The sequence below is a fragment of the Acomys minous genome (assembly GCF_964271855.1).
Source record: "Acomys minous genome assembly, chromosome: 2".
Classification (NCBI taxonomy): Eukaryota; Metazoa; Chordata; class Mammalia; order Rodentia; family Muridae; genus Acomys; species Acomys minous.
In genome coordinates, this window is record NC_140484.1 from 144438300 (window position 1) to 144458289 (window position 19990).

At 45.3% G+C, this 19990-nt stretch overlaps 1 protein-coding gene across 3 annotated transcripts in view; it reads left to right on the forward strand.

Moving 5' to 3' along the window:
• The window catches only part of INSC (INSC spindle orientation adaptor protein), a 110438-nt gene that overhangs the window by 13597 nt on the left and 76851 nt on the right, over positions 1-19990 (forward strand). For all 3 annotated transcript variants that reach the window (XM_084772018.1, XM_084772017.1, XM_084772019.1), the window contains exon 2: positions 12540-12640. In XM_084772018.1, the coding sequence (XP_084628144.1) occupies positions 12540-12640 (101 nt within the window). The remainder of the gene's footprint in view (positions 1-12539; positions 12641-19990) is intronic.

Here is a 19990-nt window from a genome sequence, read left to right on the forward strand (position 1 = left end):
AAAAAAAAGTCTTACCCAATAGGAAAAGTACTCTATTTTCAATATACCTTGGCTATGCATTTCAGATTCAGATTGTGAAATTCTAAGGGGAAAAAAATCTGTTGAGGTTTAACGGGAATTCCATTGAATCTATACACTGGACTTTTTAAAATGGTGGATTGATACTTCTTACTATTTGCATGTATTTTAGATATCTTATAGATCTCCTGATTTATCTTGGCATTTCTTAATAACTTTTAGTAGTCTTTTACAATTTTCTCAGTTAAGGGCTTGCATGGAAGAACCACTTTCATGTTCTTTATATATTTTATTGCTCTCTCCCTCTTTCATGTTGATTGGGACTACACCTGAGTTTTGGGTATTTATTTGTCAATGACTTTCTAAGTTCCTTTATAACTTAGGAGCAATTTATTTGCAGACACTGTGGGGTTTATACGTGGGCAATGAGTAGCAAGCTCATAATTGTATTCTCAGAGGAAGCAGAAAGAGGTGCAGTCCTGGTGTCTGGGTGGACACAGATGCACAGGTTCTTGGTTTGACAAGGAATCACAGGTTTACACACGTGTGTGTGACTTGGTGAACAAAGCAGAGGTGAGTTTTTACACCCGCTTCCTCTGTGGCTGTGTGCTACATTATGGCTTTTCTGATTCTGACATTTCTCACATACGCTTTTCTTTTGATCCCAGATCAGACTTTTAATGTAATAATGAATCAAAGTGGTAAAAACTGCACATCTGCTCTCACAGGACCTGTTGTCGATGGGTCATTAAGCATAGTATTCACATGGCTGCCCACTGATCAGTCTCAGGGAAGTCCCTTTAATTCTTAGTTTGATCAAAGTTTCTTTTTCTAAGTTACTATTGAATTTTATAAAATTATTTCTGTCTATTGGTAATAGACATGGTTTTTCTATTTCTTTGTTAATGTGATGAATTTCACTATAATGTTAAAAAAAAAAAAGGTACACATTCTAAAGTTAAGCCCAGCATGACCAGGCTGTATTATCCTTTTCCATCGATGCTGGATTCAGTTGTCTAATTTAGGCTATTTCCTTTTCTGTTATTGGTTTATATATATCTTCATTCTTGTGATGGTCTTTAAAAAAACCCTGCTGCGTGTGGTATGTACATGGTGTCTTCTTCTGTCACTCTCCACCTCTTTTTTTTTTTTTTGAGACCGTGTAGTGAGATGGGTTCGAGTGTTTGGGGCGCTGTCTTGCCCTGACTCTAGGGTGCTGGAATTATAGGTGTACGCTACCAGGGCCAGCTCATTCCTTCTCTTAGATTGAATTTTTCTTCATTATTGATTTGTTTTCCCACCTACATATCTGAAAAGGGGGGTATCTCCTCCACTCTCACTTTTATTTAGTTACCTCTGTCTTATACAAATTATAAAAAGTAAGAGATTTAAAAGTTTCTCATCACTATTCTCCTCTGTCTGCAATTGGGAGAAGCGTACTGCACTTTAACATTGCCTTAACCATTTCTTTCTGAACTCATATTTTAGGCTCAGTTTCTCCCTATCCCACAGATCAATTATTATATTTGTTCTCATAGTCAATGCTTGTTTGGATTATTTGCAGTCCCAACTAAATGGCATAATCATACTCTCTCTCTCTCTCTCTCTCTCTCTCTCTCTCTCTCTCTCTCTCTCTCGTGTGTGTGTGTGTGTGTGTGTGTGTGTGTGTGAACCTTCACATGTAACATTCCATTCCTTCTGAATGCCTTTAGACTTTTCTTTCTTGGGAGACTTTTGCTTTTCTTGGGTGGTCTCACTTCATCCACTTTCTTCAAGGCAGGCTCCTCTGAGCACGGAACTCCAGGGCAGTCCTTCTCCTTGGCCAAGCGCTTTCCCGCTGCCTTCTGTCTTTGCGATCGATACTTAGCAGTTCTGATCATTTAATCCCTGTTTTCCTCTCTGGATACTTTGAGCATGCTAACCATTGTGCAATGGAGTGTGCTTATCTTTAGGTATTTCCAAAATTCTCTTCGTCTTTGGTGTTCCTTACTCTCTCCATTTTTCTAAGATGCATGTACCCTTTGTACTTATTTTGCTTGATACTCGTTAATTCTGGGTTTGGAAGCTATTCTGTTTGCATGCTGCTTTATACCTATGCTCTTGTATCTTTCTCTGGAGCGGTAGTGAAATGTTCATTAGCCTGTGTCGCTCTTCGCCTTTAGCCTTAGTTTTCTCATTTCAAAAGATTCGAGTGTCCTCTGAGCTGCATTTTGGATGATTCCTTTTGTTCTATCATTTGGCACACCATCGCATCTTTTAATTCTTTTTTGCTCTTTCTTGGACTTACATGACTATAATTTGTAGCCTCTTTCTTGAACTTGGTTCCAAGAACACTATTTTGTTTCTTGGAATGAAATTTTCTAGTTGAGCTTCATCATCAATCCCCAAACAGGTGCAGCAGACCCAACCCTTGGTCTCTAGGAGGGTCATGCCATAGTGAGTAACTCTTGGCTTTTATGGCTGACAAGGTTGATTTCTCATTTTTCTGTGCACTGAGTTTCTTCTCTTCTGGGCTTGTATTTCATTCTTCCTCTTGGGGAATCCCTAGGTGTTAGCACCTGCCTCCCTTGCCCTGCACACAAAAGAAACAAATGCTTGATGTATACAACATGCCACAGATGTCATCAGTGGAAACTGCCTATGATACCTCATCCTATCTTATCCTCTCCAGATTTATTCCTTTTTTTTTTTGCCAGCTCAGTGATACATTTTTAAGATCATAAAGTGGTTCATCTTCATTGGATTTAAAAGCACTTGGGAGACACACCTTAAAGCTTGTCTATAATGGCACTTCCAAAGTGGTTTAACTGAGGAACCAAGATTCATCCTGAGTGTAGGTAGCGCCATCTTTTGATCTGGGGTGTCAGCCTAAATAAAAAGGAAGGAAGAAGAAAGCCAGCTGAACACTTACATCCATCACTCTGCATCCTGGTTGTGGATGCAATGTGCTTTTTCTTTCTGCACCTTTGTCTTCCCGCCATGCTGGGCTGCACTGTTCGTCCATGAGCCAAGATGAACCCTTTTTCCTTCCTTAAGTTGCTTCTGTCAGATGTTTTGTCACAGAAACAAAAATAGCAGCTGATGCATCAACTGTCTTTGTATTTAAGGCAGTTTTCATGGAGACTTATTTAGATGAGCTGATCTATCATTTTACTGCGACTGAAAACACAGTGTTAGTTTCCATTGTAGAAAAAGGGTTCTGAAATAAGTTAGCAAATAGAAAGATATATAGATAGGAAACAAACAAACAAACAAACAAACAAATAAGCTATTGCCAACTGAACGGTTGCCAACTGCTGGAAACAGTGACATGCTGTGGAGAATTGATGGGGAAGGTGGTGTTTTTACTTCCACTCAACTTTTTAACCACGTAAGATAGCAAATTAAGGCATTTCTTTGTTGTTTGCTTGTTTCTACCTCTCTGAAATGGGCATAACAGTGGGACTGATTGTTTTGGGTACTTGAGGCTGTAAATATATTTATTTGAAACCCTTAGAAAAGTTCTTGGCACATAGTTAAGTCCTAGATTTCACAATTCATTGAATTTAAGACGTAATAAAATGAAAGACACTCTGTGCTTCATACAAAGGAAAGACGGCTCTAGTTAAACTATGCCCAAGCCAAGGTGCCATTGTTAGCATATGACAGACTGCGTCTTAGAATTGCATGGCTGTAGCTATTAGGAATGGATGTGTGACAGCAGAGAAGGCCATCACAGGGGACAGATTCAAAGCCTCAGAATGGACAGGAACTTTATTCAAGGCCACTTTCACGTTTACTGAGCTCCTGCTGTGCCGTAGGCAGTGGTCAAGTGTTACCATGACATGTGGCCTGCTACGAAAGGCGGCAAGTCTTGTTAACGCAGCATTCTTCAGAATTCTGGGCTTCAAATTTGTGAGGGCTCCATAGTTAACTGGAGTAGGCAGATACAGTGAATCTGACATCCCCTTCTCCAAACTTAAAGGATTCTTTAGCTGTGCACATTATAGCAACGCCAATATTGTGTTCAGAATGACGGTGCTTGCTCATACTCTGCGTTATTCTGTTTATAAACTCAGAACAAGTCAAGCCTCAGAGCTAGTTGCATTTCCCTATGGTTTCTTCTCAATAACGAGCTGGTGAGAATGCTTTACCTGAGCCAAGATTCTGATTCAGATTGACTTGTCCATTGGACGTCCCATGATCCTTTGGTCACACAGGATGTATGAGCTGGCATGGTAGTTGTTTCTTCAGGGCTAACACTGCTAATCTGAGTGTTCCCCACAGCATATCACTGTTTCCAGCAGTTGGCAACAGAGCTTATTTGTTTATTTATTTATTTCCTATCTATATATCTTTCTATTTGCTAACTTATTGTCTTAGTGCTTGCCTGTGCTCATTCAGAGCATGCCTTCTGTCCTATGCTTCTATCCCCAAATGCCAACACTGTAATTATAATGGCCAGAAATGTACTGACTCACAGTGTAGGAGGTTAGGAAGTCTAATGTCAGTAACCCACCGGCTTTGTGTCTGGAGAGGTACTTCTTCTCTTCCAAGAAGATGCCTGAATGCTGCATCCTCCAGAGGGGAGAAAGGACTGGTCCCCACGCATCAGGAGATGAAAAGATCGAGACAGCAAGCCCACTCCTGTGAGCCTTTGTATAATCACATTGATCCATTTCCAGGGATCTCCCTCTTGTGGTTATTTAGCTTCCTGGACCCCCCCTCCAGTGCTAGCACATCAGGGATTAGACTTTTATGCATCCTGGTGGGAACGTGAGTTTTCAAACTGTAGCAGTCTCTATATACTATTTTTTTTTAATATTCAAATTTTCTTTGCTTCTTTCCAATACATTTAATAGAGTCTGCTTTTTAGCTTTCCTGGGGGAGAGCAGATCTTTGGCATCTCGGTAAGAAGCATGGAGGTATGCCATGGAACGTCTCATGTAGCATCTCATTAACTGGCTTTGGGGTCAGGATAGATTCTTAGGTTGTTATTAGCTTCTGAAGTGCCATGCAGGCACTGTGCTCTTTGGGTAGTCTAACAACACAGTTTGGGTTCTATTCTGATTTTACAGATTAAAAAAAAAATCCAAATGTCAGAGGGGCTGAAGTGGGAGCAGTCATGGATTTCTGTGGCTTCTGTGTTCTACCCTGCCAAGGCCACTTAGTAAACTTCCAGTGCAGACGACTGGGAGAGGAAAGGAACCAGAGGAGCATGACTGGTCCTAGGTGTTGGTGTTGTGCTATCATTCTTTCATGGACTGAGAAGAGGGAAAAAGTTGAATTCATGGAGATACAAGATGCTGTAAATTCTCCTTCCTGAATCCTCTTTCTCAAGAGTATACAGACCTCTTCAACATGGGTCTTCATTATGACTCAGGAAGGGAAATGGCTTGCCCAGAGTGACCTGTGCTTGTGATTTATGACATAGGATGCATCCAAATGTTCACCACACTAGAGCTGTTCAATTTTCCCTAATGGCCTTTATCTGAGAGTTATGTCTATTCGTGGCAGTTACAACCAGTAAGTCATTAGCTTGGAACGTGTTGATGGTTAATTTTAGCACCCTGGGATCTGGGCCCAGTGGGGAAGGTCTCACTCTTCTGCAAATTAAAGGCAAGCAACATTTGAGCAGTTGGATAATATTTATATCAGGGAAAGTTAGAAAGTGATCATTTAAAGCATGAAGATGAAAAGGCCTTTGGATACTTGAGAGTTGAGATGGCAGAACGGCCTCTGGCTTCTTCCTGCATTTATGTACATTTGCCATTGATTTTCTACTGCAGACACTGTAAGGCCTCCTCTGGTCTTCCTACAGACCTCGCCTAGCTGCAGTCTTATTGGGATTTTTCCAGGGGTTGACAAGCAGTTGACAGGACATGGGTGCACATCCGAGGCACAGCTGTGATCTTCAGCAAGATCGTGGTCTTCTTCCCAGTGGACCTGTCTCTCCATTTGTCCACATTAACCTCTTCCACGCTTCTGTTACTCGTCTGAAAAGCAGGGATGACGTCGTAACCTAAGGGAACTCTGTCAAAGACCAAGCATAAAGTGCATAGACCAGTGTCTTGCAGCCACTACGTGTTTCTCATCGCCCCCTTTGTAACTTTTGCTGTTATTACTGTGGCAAGGGACTGGTTCCTGAGATTCTCACAAGGTCTAATATCCCAGGACTAGGATTTAAGGTCTCCCAGAAGACTGAACTATTTATTCCTAGGTACCACAATTTTTGTCCTGACAAGTTCGTAATATTGTTTTTATGCAATTTATGTGGCTTTTAGGGAAAGTGTTGAAGGTAGATAGATCCACTTTTTCAAGCAGAGGGTTGGGGCCTTGTCTGCGCTTTGCTGAAACTGTTCTGCCTGGCGCAGTGCTGCGGAGGCCTAGAGAAGTAAGATTTATAAGGTCTGTTCTGCCTGTCCCTTGCCTTGGCCTCTGTGGCCTGACAGCTGTGAGGGGCCACCAGGACCTTCTCCAGGGAGCCAGAGCTTTCTATATTTTATGAGGCTCAGTCTGTTAGGCAGGGCCAGGTGGCAGCTTGCTTGGTTTCGTGCACCTCCCCTGGGAATGAGACTCCTTGAAGTATCTGGTTGCTGCAGGATGCCTGGCACCCCAACTAGTGACCAGGGATGCCTCCGATGGCCATCTTCATTCTTGCCCCAGGTCTGAGGCCCTGAGTTCAGATGTTGAGGGAGATTCATTGTTATCTGAAAAACTTTTCTCTATTCTTTCTCTTTTACCTCATGTTCCCAGGACTTTAGTGGTTCCTCTGGAAGCTTCTACTATCTTCTGAATCAACCCCCTGGTGCTGGTCTCCCTCGTTGGAGCCCATCCGTGCCTCTGGAGCTCAACTTTAACCATGCTAATCCAAACACCTCCAGTGGCTCCCCCCATCCACAGGATGTGGATTTAGAGACTAGAAACCTCCGTGTCTTTCATGCCTAGGACTGTGTAGCACATTTTCTCCAGCTGCATGAGGAACATCCAGGTCCCCAAATTCATGCATGCGACATTTTCTGCTATAGTCCAGAATACCCAATGGCCTCTGAATGCCACTGTCCCATCCTTAATTGACAAAGTCCCAGCCTGCTGTTGAGGGTCAGCATAGATGCCACCTCCTCCTTCCCTTGTTGAAAACAACCACTCCTTTCCTGCATTCCTCTAGGGCTACTTCCTTTAAACTCTGCCATATTCCAGAATGTTCCACCTTCTAGAAATACCTGCTTCCCGAGCTCATGGTGCTCAGGATCTGTATCGGCTGCTGTCTCTCCTCATCAGTCTTCCTTCCAGACCCCCTCCTGCCTCTGCTTTTAATAATCCCAGATTCTCCTTTGGAGTTTCAGTATTGCAACCATGCTGCAAGGAGCTTTCTATGGTGCTTTCTGACCTTGTAGTCTCAGGTGTTCACCAGATCTCTCTAGATTACCTGCTGGGGCTGTTTTCATGAAGCATTCTTTCTGCCCATTGGTTCACCCATCTGTCCATCTGGAAGAGCTGCATAAATCTAGATCTGCGGCTGGGAAGGGGAGCTGCCCTTCTTGGCATGATCAGACAGTTAGGCCTACAAGAACCTGGGTGTCTGTCTTATGGCTGTGAGGATGCTGTGTCTGTTGTATGCGTCCCCTGCCCCACCGTAGTCCCTCTGAAGAACTGGGCAACACTGAAATGGCTACCACTGTCTATCAGTTAGGAGACTTAAGTAAGTTCAGCAAGATCTCACCCACTCAGTCAACAAGCACTTACCAATCACTGTGCATCAGACAACTCGTCAGGTATAGAAGAGGCAACACTGAGCAGGCGAGGCCTCTGTGCCTGTCCCAGGATCTTCAGGAGAGAAATATACTGAGTTGTTAATGCTATAGTTAAGTTTGATAACTTCTGTGGAGGGGGGGACACTAATATAAGCCCTTAGTACATTGAGGGACTTGACTCCACAGGCTGGGGAAGCCTTCCTTGGAGGGTGGTGCTTGTGCAGAGTCCCAGAGTCCTAGAGGCAGCTTGATGAGAAGAAGGGAGGTGAAGCTGTCATGGGAGAGAAAATGCTTGAGTAGAGGAGATGAAAGTGTTAAAATGATGAACAACAACCAGAGTGTCTAGAAAGCGCGCGCACACACACACACACACACACACACACACACACACACACACACAGAGAGAGAGAGAGAGAGAGAGAGAGAGAGAGAGAGAGAGGGAGGGAGAGAGAGAGAGAGAGAGAGAGAGAGAGAGAGAGAGAGAGAGAGAGAGGTGGGGGAAGGAGAGGGAGAGGGACCAGCTAAAGAGATTAAAGTGGTATTCAGCAGTCAGATCTGTGGGACCTAGGTGAGCTACCCAGAGAGAGGATTTGCCCTTTGTGTGGCATAGGAAGCCATTCCTGGTGGGGGTGGGGGTGGGGGTGGGGGTGGGGTAGGGGTGGGGTGAATAGTGAGATGATATGGTTTGACTGGGCGTTAGGTCATTGTGGAAGTGTACTGAGAAAGGTTTGAGTTGAACAAGTCTGGAGAGAAGTAAGTGATACTTGGTGACCTCCAAGGAGCTCTTTCATGGTGATAAATGTCAGAGGACAATAACATAGTGCAGAATGAGGGACATGAAGCTGTTTGGGATAGTTTGTAGGCTGTATTTCTAGAATCGAATCTACCAGATTTTATCTCCTAGGCATTTTTCAAAAATTCACATACTAAAGAAGAAAAATTTTAATAATAACATACATTACAGGGCTATCGCAAAGAGTTACCTGCATACCAGGTACAGGAGAACCTTTTCCTGCAGTTACAGGCTCCAGAAAGAAACATCACAGGTTCAGAATTCACGCTCTGCACACAGTTTGTAAAGCTGAGGTCTTGTGTTTCTGTTCTGTGTGACTGGCTGGAACTTGTTACTACTGCAGAGGGTTCGGGATACAAATGCCCAGCCTTTTCTGTTTGAATATTATATCATGAAAATTCATAATGGTAGGGGTATTTCTCAGATGTAGGAGGTAGAGGCGTGTTGGAAACCAAAGGAACAATGTTTGACCATGGGTTATCTTAATGCCTACAATATTACAATTCTGCAGATGGGGAAGAGATGTGGGGGCACCAGGAAAGCCCTATTTGCTTCCCGAATGAAGCAGTATCCCTGAGAGACATTTTAGCTCAAATGGTGGGATGACTTAGAATGATGGGTTAGCAAGATGGTCCCATCACTTACCACCCGTGCACTCTGAAGTCTTGGAGAAAACGGGACCGGAGCCATATCTAATTGTCCTGCTCTCCTTCCCCAAGCAGCCTATGGAGCTGCTTCTGGAACCTACTGTTTCCCACAGTATTTACTGACACTCCTATGTGGTCAGTTGTACTGAACTCCTCGGATTAAACAACTCCAGCTGTGGAGTGAGCTCCCCCCTCCCCCCTGCACCATGTCCAATTAGATGAGAGCAAAACTACCCTTTCTTGCTGGTTCTAGTGAAACACTTTACTGTCAATAGTCAGCTTCCTGCAGGAGACCAGTTGCCTTAGCCAAGTGGAGGAAAGCAAAGGCTGCCTCAGATGGGATCTGGGAACGGAACTGAGCCATCTAAACTGATCTACTGAGTTGAGTTAAGTCAGAGATACTCAAGGCTTCAAGTCCTTCCAAACAGACATGCAGAGTGTGGGAGACACAGCCCAGGGACACAAAGGGGTGGAAGAATCCATGGAGTGACATAGTGAGGGCCAGAGGAGTCTTCTTTCCTGTTTATATCTACATGTGCCCTTTTCACCTCTTCTGCATTTCTCAACTCCATTTGTTAAGAAAAGGACATTCCCTCATTCATGTACCCAAGTACAACGCCAGAGCCCCTGGACGCCCTAATCCTCCTGGAGCTTCTGGAGTCAGTGGCAGTAGTTGAGGGAACCACTGTCCCAGAGGGATGCTGAGCTTTCAAGGTCACATGCTGATCACATAGAGTCAGGGTTTGAATTTATCACCCCTGTTGTGTAAGAAGTAGGGTGTCCCCTTGAATCTGCCCTGGGTTTCCTGATACACTATGTAGCTTTGGGTTGGTCTTAACTCTCTGAACCTTTGCTCAGAGGATGGGTGGGGCCTAGGGCAGTGGGATGCTGGAGACATAAGGGCGTCAGAAGGAGGTGGAGAATTGGTGAGGAAATTCTGTGAGAGCTGCATTCTTAGCAGTTCTCCCTATGTAAGGGTATCGGCCCATGCTTGATACCTTAGCTGGGGCTTTTAGTGAAGGGCTTTGGAGATGGGTCTAGCGTCCACGGAGTGGAGTCATGCCTTTCATCATCTTTACCTGCTCAGCACCCGTCCTCCAGCCTCAAATGTGAGTTCCGTTGTGAGGTCTTCAGTACGTACCCCCCCATGGAAATAATATACTGTGAGTTAATAGCATATGCCGCATCTAAGAGGGCACCTGTCACATAGTTTATGCTCCATGAATATAGCTATTAAAGTTATTATTATGGGATCTCCCCAAATATCATCTAGGTTAAATGCCTGGTGTTTGCTCTCTGATCTTCTAAATGGTCTCCCTTGCCTGTTTGTCATCCCCATGAGTGAAAGCTATGGTTCCGCAGGGACTCATGACTATATGATGTCATTGTGTGGGGTCGGTCCTGTGCCTACTCTCATACTGAAAACGAGGAGTCTTAAAATAGAGCCTGTGAACAGCTTAGTGCTATACGGAAGAGCCCAGATGTCCCTGAGGGACATTCTCAGCCTGGGAAGAGACATGGAATGCAAGAAAGCACCCTGATGAAGGTTTGCTAGCCCGTGGGCTGCCTCTGCACCCCTGCGGGGCAGCTCTGAATGAAGAGCATGCATTAGAAATAGCTGACAGAATGCTATGATCTCCAAGCTGTATTTATAGAATCTTGTCATAGAAACCCAAACATTTGTCTGCATCCAGGTTTCTGCTCATGGCTACTGTCCTTCCTTGGAGTCACTCAGATTCGATGGAATCAGATCCAGATCTTCCCCCAGTGTTCCATGGCTACCTCCTTGCCTTATAGAATCCTTGGCTTTACACTGTAAAAGGCCTTTGCTTGCCAATGGTCTCCCAGTCTTCTAACCTACTATAGGCTTTGATGCCCTCTCCAGTGCTTTTTGTTTGCCTCTTTTCTTCTTTGTGATAAAGATAGAAGTAAGACAAAAATGCCCAGGGACTGGAGAGATGGCTCATTGGTTAAGAACACTGTCTGCTCTTCCAAAGGAACGGGGTTCAATTCCCAGGCCCCACATGGTGGCTCATAACTGTCTGTAACTCCAGTTCCAGATGAATCTGACACCCTTGCACCAATGCACATGAAACTGGGATTTTTCCCTTATACTCTCTATGTTCTAGAGCCTTCTAGGGCCTCCCTGACCCAGAACATTGAAGGTGATTACCAATCGTCTTGGCTGCCCAACAGACTGGGTTTGTAAGACCTTCTTGCTGAAGATTCTATGCATTTGGGTCATAAGACATTGAGAAATCAGGTTGGGTCTGAGCTGGAATTTTCTTCTTCCTGGCCAGCTTTCATAGTTCTGGGAGAAAAAAAAGTATCAATGCCTCTACCCAACTGTGAATCGCATGAGCTATAGTGAGGACCTGCCTGGTAAGATATGCCTACCAGTGCAATAGTATTACTATTAAAAGAGTAACCATCCACTCTCTGCTTGGATTAGAAGCCCACTCTACATGGAGACAACGAAGAGGGAATGTGGAGAAAATTTCTTCTGAAGCACTGTAGGGGTGAGGTAAAGTGAGGCGAGGTGAGGTGAGGTGAGGTGAGAAGAAGGAGGTTTGACCCTGTAACATGTTACAGGGAGGTTCAAGTAAGCCAAGTGCACTCTCAGTTCCGGGACTGGAAGTCTGTTAGCCCATCCGTCTTTCCATTGGCAAGCCTTTGGCTCTACAGAACACAGGCTTTCATGTCCACTGACTTAACCGATGAGAATTTACATGATGACCTTCGATGGAAGGAGGGTAGAGATAGGTCACACAACAGGATTACCTGATTCAGAGGCTCTGTGATCTAGGGACCCAGACAACTTTTCTCGGCACACCATCTCTGCCCTGCAGCTAGCTCCCTCATGACTACATAATGCTCTCATTGAAGTAGATTTGCATCATTTCCTGGGTCTGCTAGGAGAGAGACTGTCTCACTGGGAGGTTCTGCTTAAAGAAAGAAAACCTAGAACTGAGGCTTGGGTCATATCCTGGGCTTTCCACTTGCTGTTCAGGTGAAATGACGTCATCTGAAGTGGGATGCGTTTGGCTGCTTCTTTAATATGAGTACATTCTGCACAATGTTTGCTGGCCCAGTGTCAGTCACACACCAAAAGGGCAAATATTTGGTAATAGGGCAAAGGGAAGGCTCATAGGGGGTTGTAGTAAGCCAGGGATTTAGAAAGAAGGTCAGAGCTGGGATCTGCCTTACCTGTGTGTAAATCAGCTCAAAAGAAGAGGAGGCCTGGGAGACCTTCTGCCCCGTTCGCTTTGCCTCCATATAGCCCAGAATGGAGAAGTGAAGAGGCTGGAACTCCTCTCTCAACAGACCCGTCCTGGCCTGTCTTTTCAGGGTCCCGACCGCTGTGGGCAGGCATTGCTGCGGATTGGGATCAACATGATGGCACTGCCCGGAGGCCGCCACCTGGATTCCATTCCTCTGCAAGAGCAGAGGTAAGTCACACAGCTTATCCCACCCAGGAGAGAATTCCCAGGAGAGCTGGCCCTCGAGAGGGATGAGTTGCACTGAATGGAGTGCTGTGGGCAGTGGGAGGAAGGTGCTATTAGCAGTGTGTGAAGACTGAAGGCCTGAGAGTATTGAGTCTGTAGGAGAGACGTGAGGCCACCAAGGTGCCTGTACCCAGCCGGCAAGTCCACACAGAGCTACCATTGCAGTGTTGACCTGGCAGACCCTGGAGCCCTGAGCCAGAGGTAGGGGTGGAAGTCCAAGGTGTTACATCTGTGCCTGATGAGCGGTTCCTGGGACTGGCCTGGTTGACATGAGGGCTGCATGCCCCTAGAAATTCTTCAGGCTCAGACAACTGGGGCAGTTTGCGACTCTGGGGTGGGATTGGCCTCTAGAGAAGCTGGGCGACCTGGCGTTCCAGACCTCTGGCAGCTGCATTAGCCTTGGATCCGTTACACCCTCCATCATCACAGGGTCTTTGCCTTTAGCCCTATCAGTCAGCAGTAATTAAAATACTGCTTCTTGATTTTTTTTGAGACTTTTTGATGAGCTGTTTAGAGAAAACATAATCCTGCTAAGTCCTGCGTTGTTCTATTTTGTCATGTTTTGTTTGGCTTCATTTATATTTCACCTTTTCTGTATCTGGAACTTTTAACCAGAGCTGAATTACTTCATGTTCATTTCCATACTGCTTAATTGGCTTTTGAATAGATGTATGCATGTATGTATGTATGTACGTATGTATGTATGTGTGTATGTATGTATGTATGTATGTATGTGTGTATGTATGTATGTGTGTATGTATATATGTGTGTATGTATGTATGTATGTATGTATGTATGTATGTATGTATGAATAGATGATGGATGACAGGTGGACACATTAAAAAATAATATGATTCTTTAAAGTAAAAAGGATGGTCTGTTAGCTGAGTTTCCCTAGTGGAACAGAGTTAATCACTCTCTGTGATGGCATGGGCTGCTGTCCAAAGCCATCATTAGAAGAGGTGTAGAAATTAGACATACAGTTCTTGTATGTGTCAGAGGACACAGAACACTGTTAGAAGTGTAATTTGAAGTTTCTTGTATAGCCAGAAGCAGAAAATAAGGGATCGTATCTTTGCATGGTGTGTGTGGTGAAACTCAGAAATGGTGAGACATGACTGTCAGGGTGCCGGAGAGATAGGGCTGCTTCAGCTCGGGATAGCTGGTGTAGAGTGTTCCAGACATAATCAAGTGTGGTCATCTACGGTCATATGTCCACCTGGCTTTTACTTCTTAGTCACCGTGTGGCTGGCGACAATTCTGGAGCCCCGTTTGTCCTCCAGTCCCCTCATGTTTAGGGTGGGGCTAATGACAGCACATACCATGCGGGGTTGATGTAGGGCTAATCAAATTAATATATGCAAAATATCTAGAGATATGAGGAGAGACGACTGTTTAACAGCTCTCTGCTAATGTCAGGGTCACGTTGTGTAGGTGTTAAAGAATTCTTGTGGCATCCTCCCTTCTGGCCCTCTTCCCCATCTGTGAGTGACCTCACCAATAAGTAAAACAACACAAGTCTTTTATAATTGTAAACCTAAAACAACTGGGAGAGCCCTGGTGAAGAACATACATACAGTCTGCTTGCCACTGCGCTGTCCACCCCTGCCCTGGGCGACATTAAATTGGGCTGAGGAAAAGCAGCAGTTGCAGCAATTGGGCCCTGAGAGATCCAGACAAAGCCTGTTCTTAGGCTGGAGAAGCATTTCGGACAGTGGTGAGGAGGATGGAGCGCCTCGGCTTGACTCTGGTCTCTACTCTAATTAAACGTCAATTTCTTTATCTACGAACTGTGAGAAATTTGTACTTTTACGTCAGTGGTTTCTTATGTGACTGTAAAATCTCATTCTCTCTCTCTCTCTCTCTCTCTCTCTCTCTCTCTCTCTCTCTCTCTCTCTCTCTCTCTCTCACACACACACACACACACACACACACACACACACACGAGATGGAAGTTAAAACCCATCGGCACATAGGACCTCCTCAGCTGGTTCGCTTCTCCTTCAGATGAGGTATAGGTTCCCCTGGAGAAAGGATATGAGGTCAGATCTTGGCAGCCTTTATGTCTCCTTGGTTACCCACTGACCTTTCTTTTCCTCTCTCCAGCTTCCAATGCCCTCAGAAATTTTAAGGGGAAGCAGAAATTAGATTGCATGAACATGATACAGGAATCCACTTTGCCTTATCCAGGCACCTTGGAAACTCGAGGCATTGAGACTGGGCATAAGAGCTGTGACCTGTGCATGAGGTGGATTACAGTGTCCTTGTGTTGTATTTCTGATGGGGCAGTGAGTCCAGTGAAGGGGGGCTGTTTCCTTTCATATATTCCTAACCTAGCATTGCAAAGCTAATTGGAAATACTTGGGGGCTAAAACCACTGGGACTGGAGACCGCTCCATCCGGTATGTCCTGGGCCATGTATTTGGGCTTTGCTCACAGGGAAAGCTAGTTCATGCTTACAGGATATTAGAGGGGCTCAGTTTGTTTAACTGGATACTATATCGTAGGCAGGTTATAGTAGACATCACTGCAACATGCTGCTGAGGCCTCGCTAGTGGGGAATTGTGCTATGGTCCTCACAGCTAGGCAAAGAGCTGGCCTTACGCAGGGCACATCTCATCACTGGCTCACGTACACAAGCACTTTCTGTGTCATGTTGCTACTCACTGAGCTTCCACTGTGGCTGATGTAATTATTATTGTTTCTATTTTGCAATTGAGAAAGTCATAGGTCAGGTTCCCTTGGAAGCAGCCTTTGAGGTAGTGTTCAAAGTCCAGCATAGGTGTTGGGGGGCCCTTGGGGATCAGTGTTTGTGGGACAGAGAAGGCTGGGCAGGGGCTTAAACTGGGTTTCAATGCTGGCTCTGTGGCAATTCAGCTGACTTCACAGGGAGCTTTGCAATCAGAGTTTCCCACTGGCCCATGTGGCTAGTACTTTGGTTCCACCTTGCTCTGCCACTGGAGTGTAGATGTCAGAAGCCAGTAGGCTAGGTCTGCTCGTCTGATTCAGGCAAAATAAAGGTCAAGGAAAAGAGTAAAGTGAAACTGGAGATTCCACCAACCAGAAGCCTTGAGCCATGCTCTCACTGGAGTCCTTCCGTTCTGACCAGCCAGGGAGATGTTCTGTTTCCATGTGTTCGGCGTGTAGGAGCTTACAGTGCATGCTGCTGCAGCGCAGCACTGCGACCTACAAACTCTATGCTCAGATCAACTCTATGCATCATTACTTCCTCCTTACTGTGACAAAATACCAGACCAAAACCAAAACCAAAAAACTACCTTAAAGAAGGAAGGGCTTATTTTGGCTCACAGTTTAAGGGCACAGTCCATGGAAGGGAAGACAGGTGAGCAGGAGCGTGAAGCTGATCACATTATGTCCAGGGTTGGGAAGTGGATGGGGCTAAGTCAGGGGTTCCCAATCTTCCTAATGTTGTGATCCTTTAATACACTTCCTTATGTTGTGGTGACCCCAAACCATACAATCATTTTTATTGCTACCTAATAACTGTAATTTTCTACTGTTATGAATTGTGATGTAACTATCTGTGTTTTCCAATGGTCTTAGATGACCCCTGTGAAAAGGAGGTTTGACTCCTGAGAGGTTGTGGGCCACAGGTTGAGAACCAGTGGGATAAATGATGGCGCTCACCTTGCTTCCTCTGTTTTCTTCCAACCCATGGAATGATGCTGCTTATATGTATGCTGTGTCTTTTTAGATCAATCAACCCCCTATCTGGAGAGACTTGCCCACAGTCATGGGCAGAGGTTGGTCTCCTGGGAGACTCTAGATCAATGGTTCTCAACCCGTGGGTTGTGACCCTGTTGGAAGTTGCCTATCGGATATCCTGTGTACTAGATTCAGAACAGTAGCAAAGCTGCAGTGATGAAGTGGTAATGAACAACGTTATGGTTGGGGTCATCACGACATGAGGAACTATGCTAGTGGGTGGCAGGGTTAGGAAGGTGAGAACTGCTGGCTGCTCTAGACCCAGGCACACGGACAAGCAGTATTAACCATCATATTCTATGAAATACATTTTGTCTGGTTTCTCTCTGATCAAAGGCCTGGCATAGGAAGGCTCTGAGGACATGCCCAGAAGGTTCTACAGATGAAGACTTCGGGTTATTATGCTTCCAGCAGCTATGTGACACATCTTTCTAGAAACAAGAAGCTTGGAAACACTGATTAGTCTGCATCCCATGGGGAAACTGAGGCTTGGGATGGTGACAGAACTGATGAGCTAGGATGGCTCTTTTATCCTAGCGCTGGACGAGACTCAAGCCATTCTGTTTTTCCATAGTGTTCTTGTGGCAGCATCCAAACACATCACATACTCAACGAATCAAGCAGCCATGTGTTCGTTAGCCTTCTGTGAAATAATTGTTCAAATATTTATTGAGCCTATGTCACATACCTTGCATGGTACACTGTAGCTGAGGACTCACATGACCAGCTTGGATGTGATTCCTGCCAGCAAGAAACTCACACTCCATCCGGTGACTTCCCTTTGATTGAGTTAGATTTGCAGCACCTGTGACCTTTCCCTGACTGAGAACCTCTTTGTTTGGTGAATTCTTTTTAAGCAGAAGTCCTCGATGACCAGGGCTAGGCACCTTGGTAGTCGGTGTTGAGTGGTCCCCTGGTTGTCCATCCTGGTATGGAGACCCAGTAGGGGGCCATCACAGGCCAGCCCATCCCTGAGTCAGTAATGGCTTTCATGTGTGCTCCCTGCTGTGGCTGCTATTCTGCTGCCAAGGGTCATTTTCTGTGACTGTGGTGAAGTGTGCAGACTGCAATTGTCAATGGGATAATTGTATGTTTTTCTGTTGTATAAGCCAAAAGGCAGACCAATCAAAGCTAGAATTAAACTCCCTCCCTTCTCAGGTTTCCCAGGAGAAATCCACAACAACATGGTGTGTGACCTTGAGAAGGCAGACAAGAATGATTCAGTAGTTATTTTTAAGAAGAGGTTGAATATAAATTCCCATATGCTTCTGGGAACTGGGCTTACAGAGGCACTGAATGTTGTTACTGCAAATTCCCTCTGAGCTCATCTATGTCATTTCTTCCAAGGCAAGCCTGGGAAACCGAGGCCCAGAGCTGGTTACTCTTCAGGTGCCTTCCCTGTTTAAGAAGCCATTTCTTCCCTGGCTTATATTTCATAAACCCATTTCCTCCAGGAATTTCCTATGGCAGGGATCTATAATAGGGAAACATTTCGTTCCTTTTATTCCTTTAATAAGTGAGATTAAGAGCTTACTTGATTTGGGACATGACACTTTATCCAGTAACAAGTGTCTTTAGCACCGAAGGCTAAATGAGTATTTCATTTGTATTTGTTCTCCTGGCTATGATTAGAATGTGTAACCTAGGAGCCCTGTAAGTGGTTGTTGAGTGAATAAATGTTTATCAAGTGTCTAATGGCCTGAGGAGATGGGTAAGTATGAGTGCTTGTAGTGCAAGCATGAGTACTTTAGTTGGAAACCTCACCACTCACGTAAAATTCCAGGCATAGCCACAAAGATGCCTGTCACCCCAGTATAGGAGGAGGGCATCCAGGCACATCTTGGGAGCTCACTGGCTGCCCAGCCTATCCAAACAGCAATCTTCCTATTCAGTGAGAGGCCCTGTCTCAAGACAACAAGGTGGTGAGTGATAGAGGAGGCTGCTGGCCCCTGGCCTAGTACCTGCACGCACATGCGTGGGCAGAGACTCTCATACATGTGCCTCCCCCTCCCCCCCCCAGATCCCTACAGATGTTTAATGAATGAATAAGCACTTTGCTAGGGAGCTTCAGGTGAGTAAGGGGAACTAAGCATGCATAGCTTAGCAGTGGGACTTGGTTCTTTCCCTGCCTGTTCTCAGGTCTCCAGCGGGCTAGCCTTTCTCCTATCCTCTTTCCCTTCCTTCTTTTCTTTTCTCCAAAACCTCCCTCCACTATTCTTCTCTATTTCCATACCATCCTCTTTTCCTTCTTTTCTTCTTTTAGAGAAAACTGCATTTGGAGGAAAGGATAAGCTAGTTACCTTGTGAACTCTGGGGGGGCGGGGGGAGAGCCAGAGGGTTAGTTGGTTGGAAGGGTTAGAGTTGAGAGAGACCTTATTTTTTTTCCCCATCTAAAGAAGAATGATTCAGAAATAGTTTTAGCCTTTGATTTTAAGTTCATTGGAAGAGAGAGTGTCTATAATTTGCTTATCAAATCTCTTGTAGGAAAACACAGTGCAGTGGGGAGCATGGGTTGGGGGCCAGAGGCCAGCCTGCCACCAACATGCTGCAAGTCCTTGGGCAAACCTTCTCCTCCACGGTTCAGTTTTTTTCACCCAAGGAATGGGAGATGGGGCAAACTCCCCCGAGTGAATGTTTTATGAGTATAAGGCTAAGTTATAGAAAGTTTGTCCCTTTCTGGACAGAATGGTCGTTAGTGCCACAGGGCTGGGAAAGCAGTTCCATTGACTAGCAGGAGGGCCTCCTCAGTTCCTCCCATGAGATGTTCAGTCAGTGAGATTCAGTGTCTGCCTTGTAGCTGGGGAGAAATTCTAGAGTATGCTAGTTTCAGAGCCCTTTCAGCCTCTGAGCGTGGGCTCTGTTTAGCTCGTATGGAACTCCTTCATAAGACTGGGTGTATGCTGGGGAAGAAAGGTTTTGGAGTGCACTTCTGCTAAGCCCACAGGTGAAGGCATTCCAGCAGGCTTCTGAACTCTACCCAGCCATCTTTAAACCCTCTGGCTACACTTGGCAGCTCACCACATCCCCAGGACGGAATCCCAGGCCTTTTCTTCTTGGCACGTGATACTCCTCCTGTAAGGAGCTATTTTTTCTGAAATCCCACTGACTTGAGAGCATTCTGTGAGGCTAAGAAACTTACAGGGGTACCCTAGACAAGCACCCCTTTTCTTTTCTTCCATAACTGTCTGCTAATGCCTATGTGCCATGCGTAGCATATACTTGGTGGGAGGAACATGGCTGCGTAATAAAAGGGTCAGCTCTCATGGGGATCATGCACTGGAATTCTCTTAGTTACTCTCCTGTTGCCGTAATGAAACCCCATGGCTAGGGCAATTATAAAAAGGAAAGGTTGGTTTGAGGCTTATGACTCCAGAGGGTTAGGTCCGCCATGCCAGAGACATGACAGGGAGCAGACATGGTGGTTGGAGCTGGAAGGTGAGGGCTGAGCATTCCCACGACTTGAACCTCAAGCAGGAGGAGAAGGAAGTGAACCAGGGATTGTTCAGAGCTTTGAAACCTCAAATTCTGCCTCTAGTGACATCCTCTGACAAGCCACACCTTTTAAGT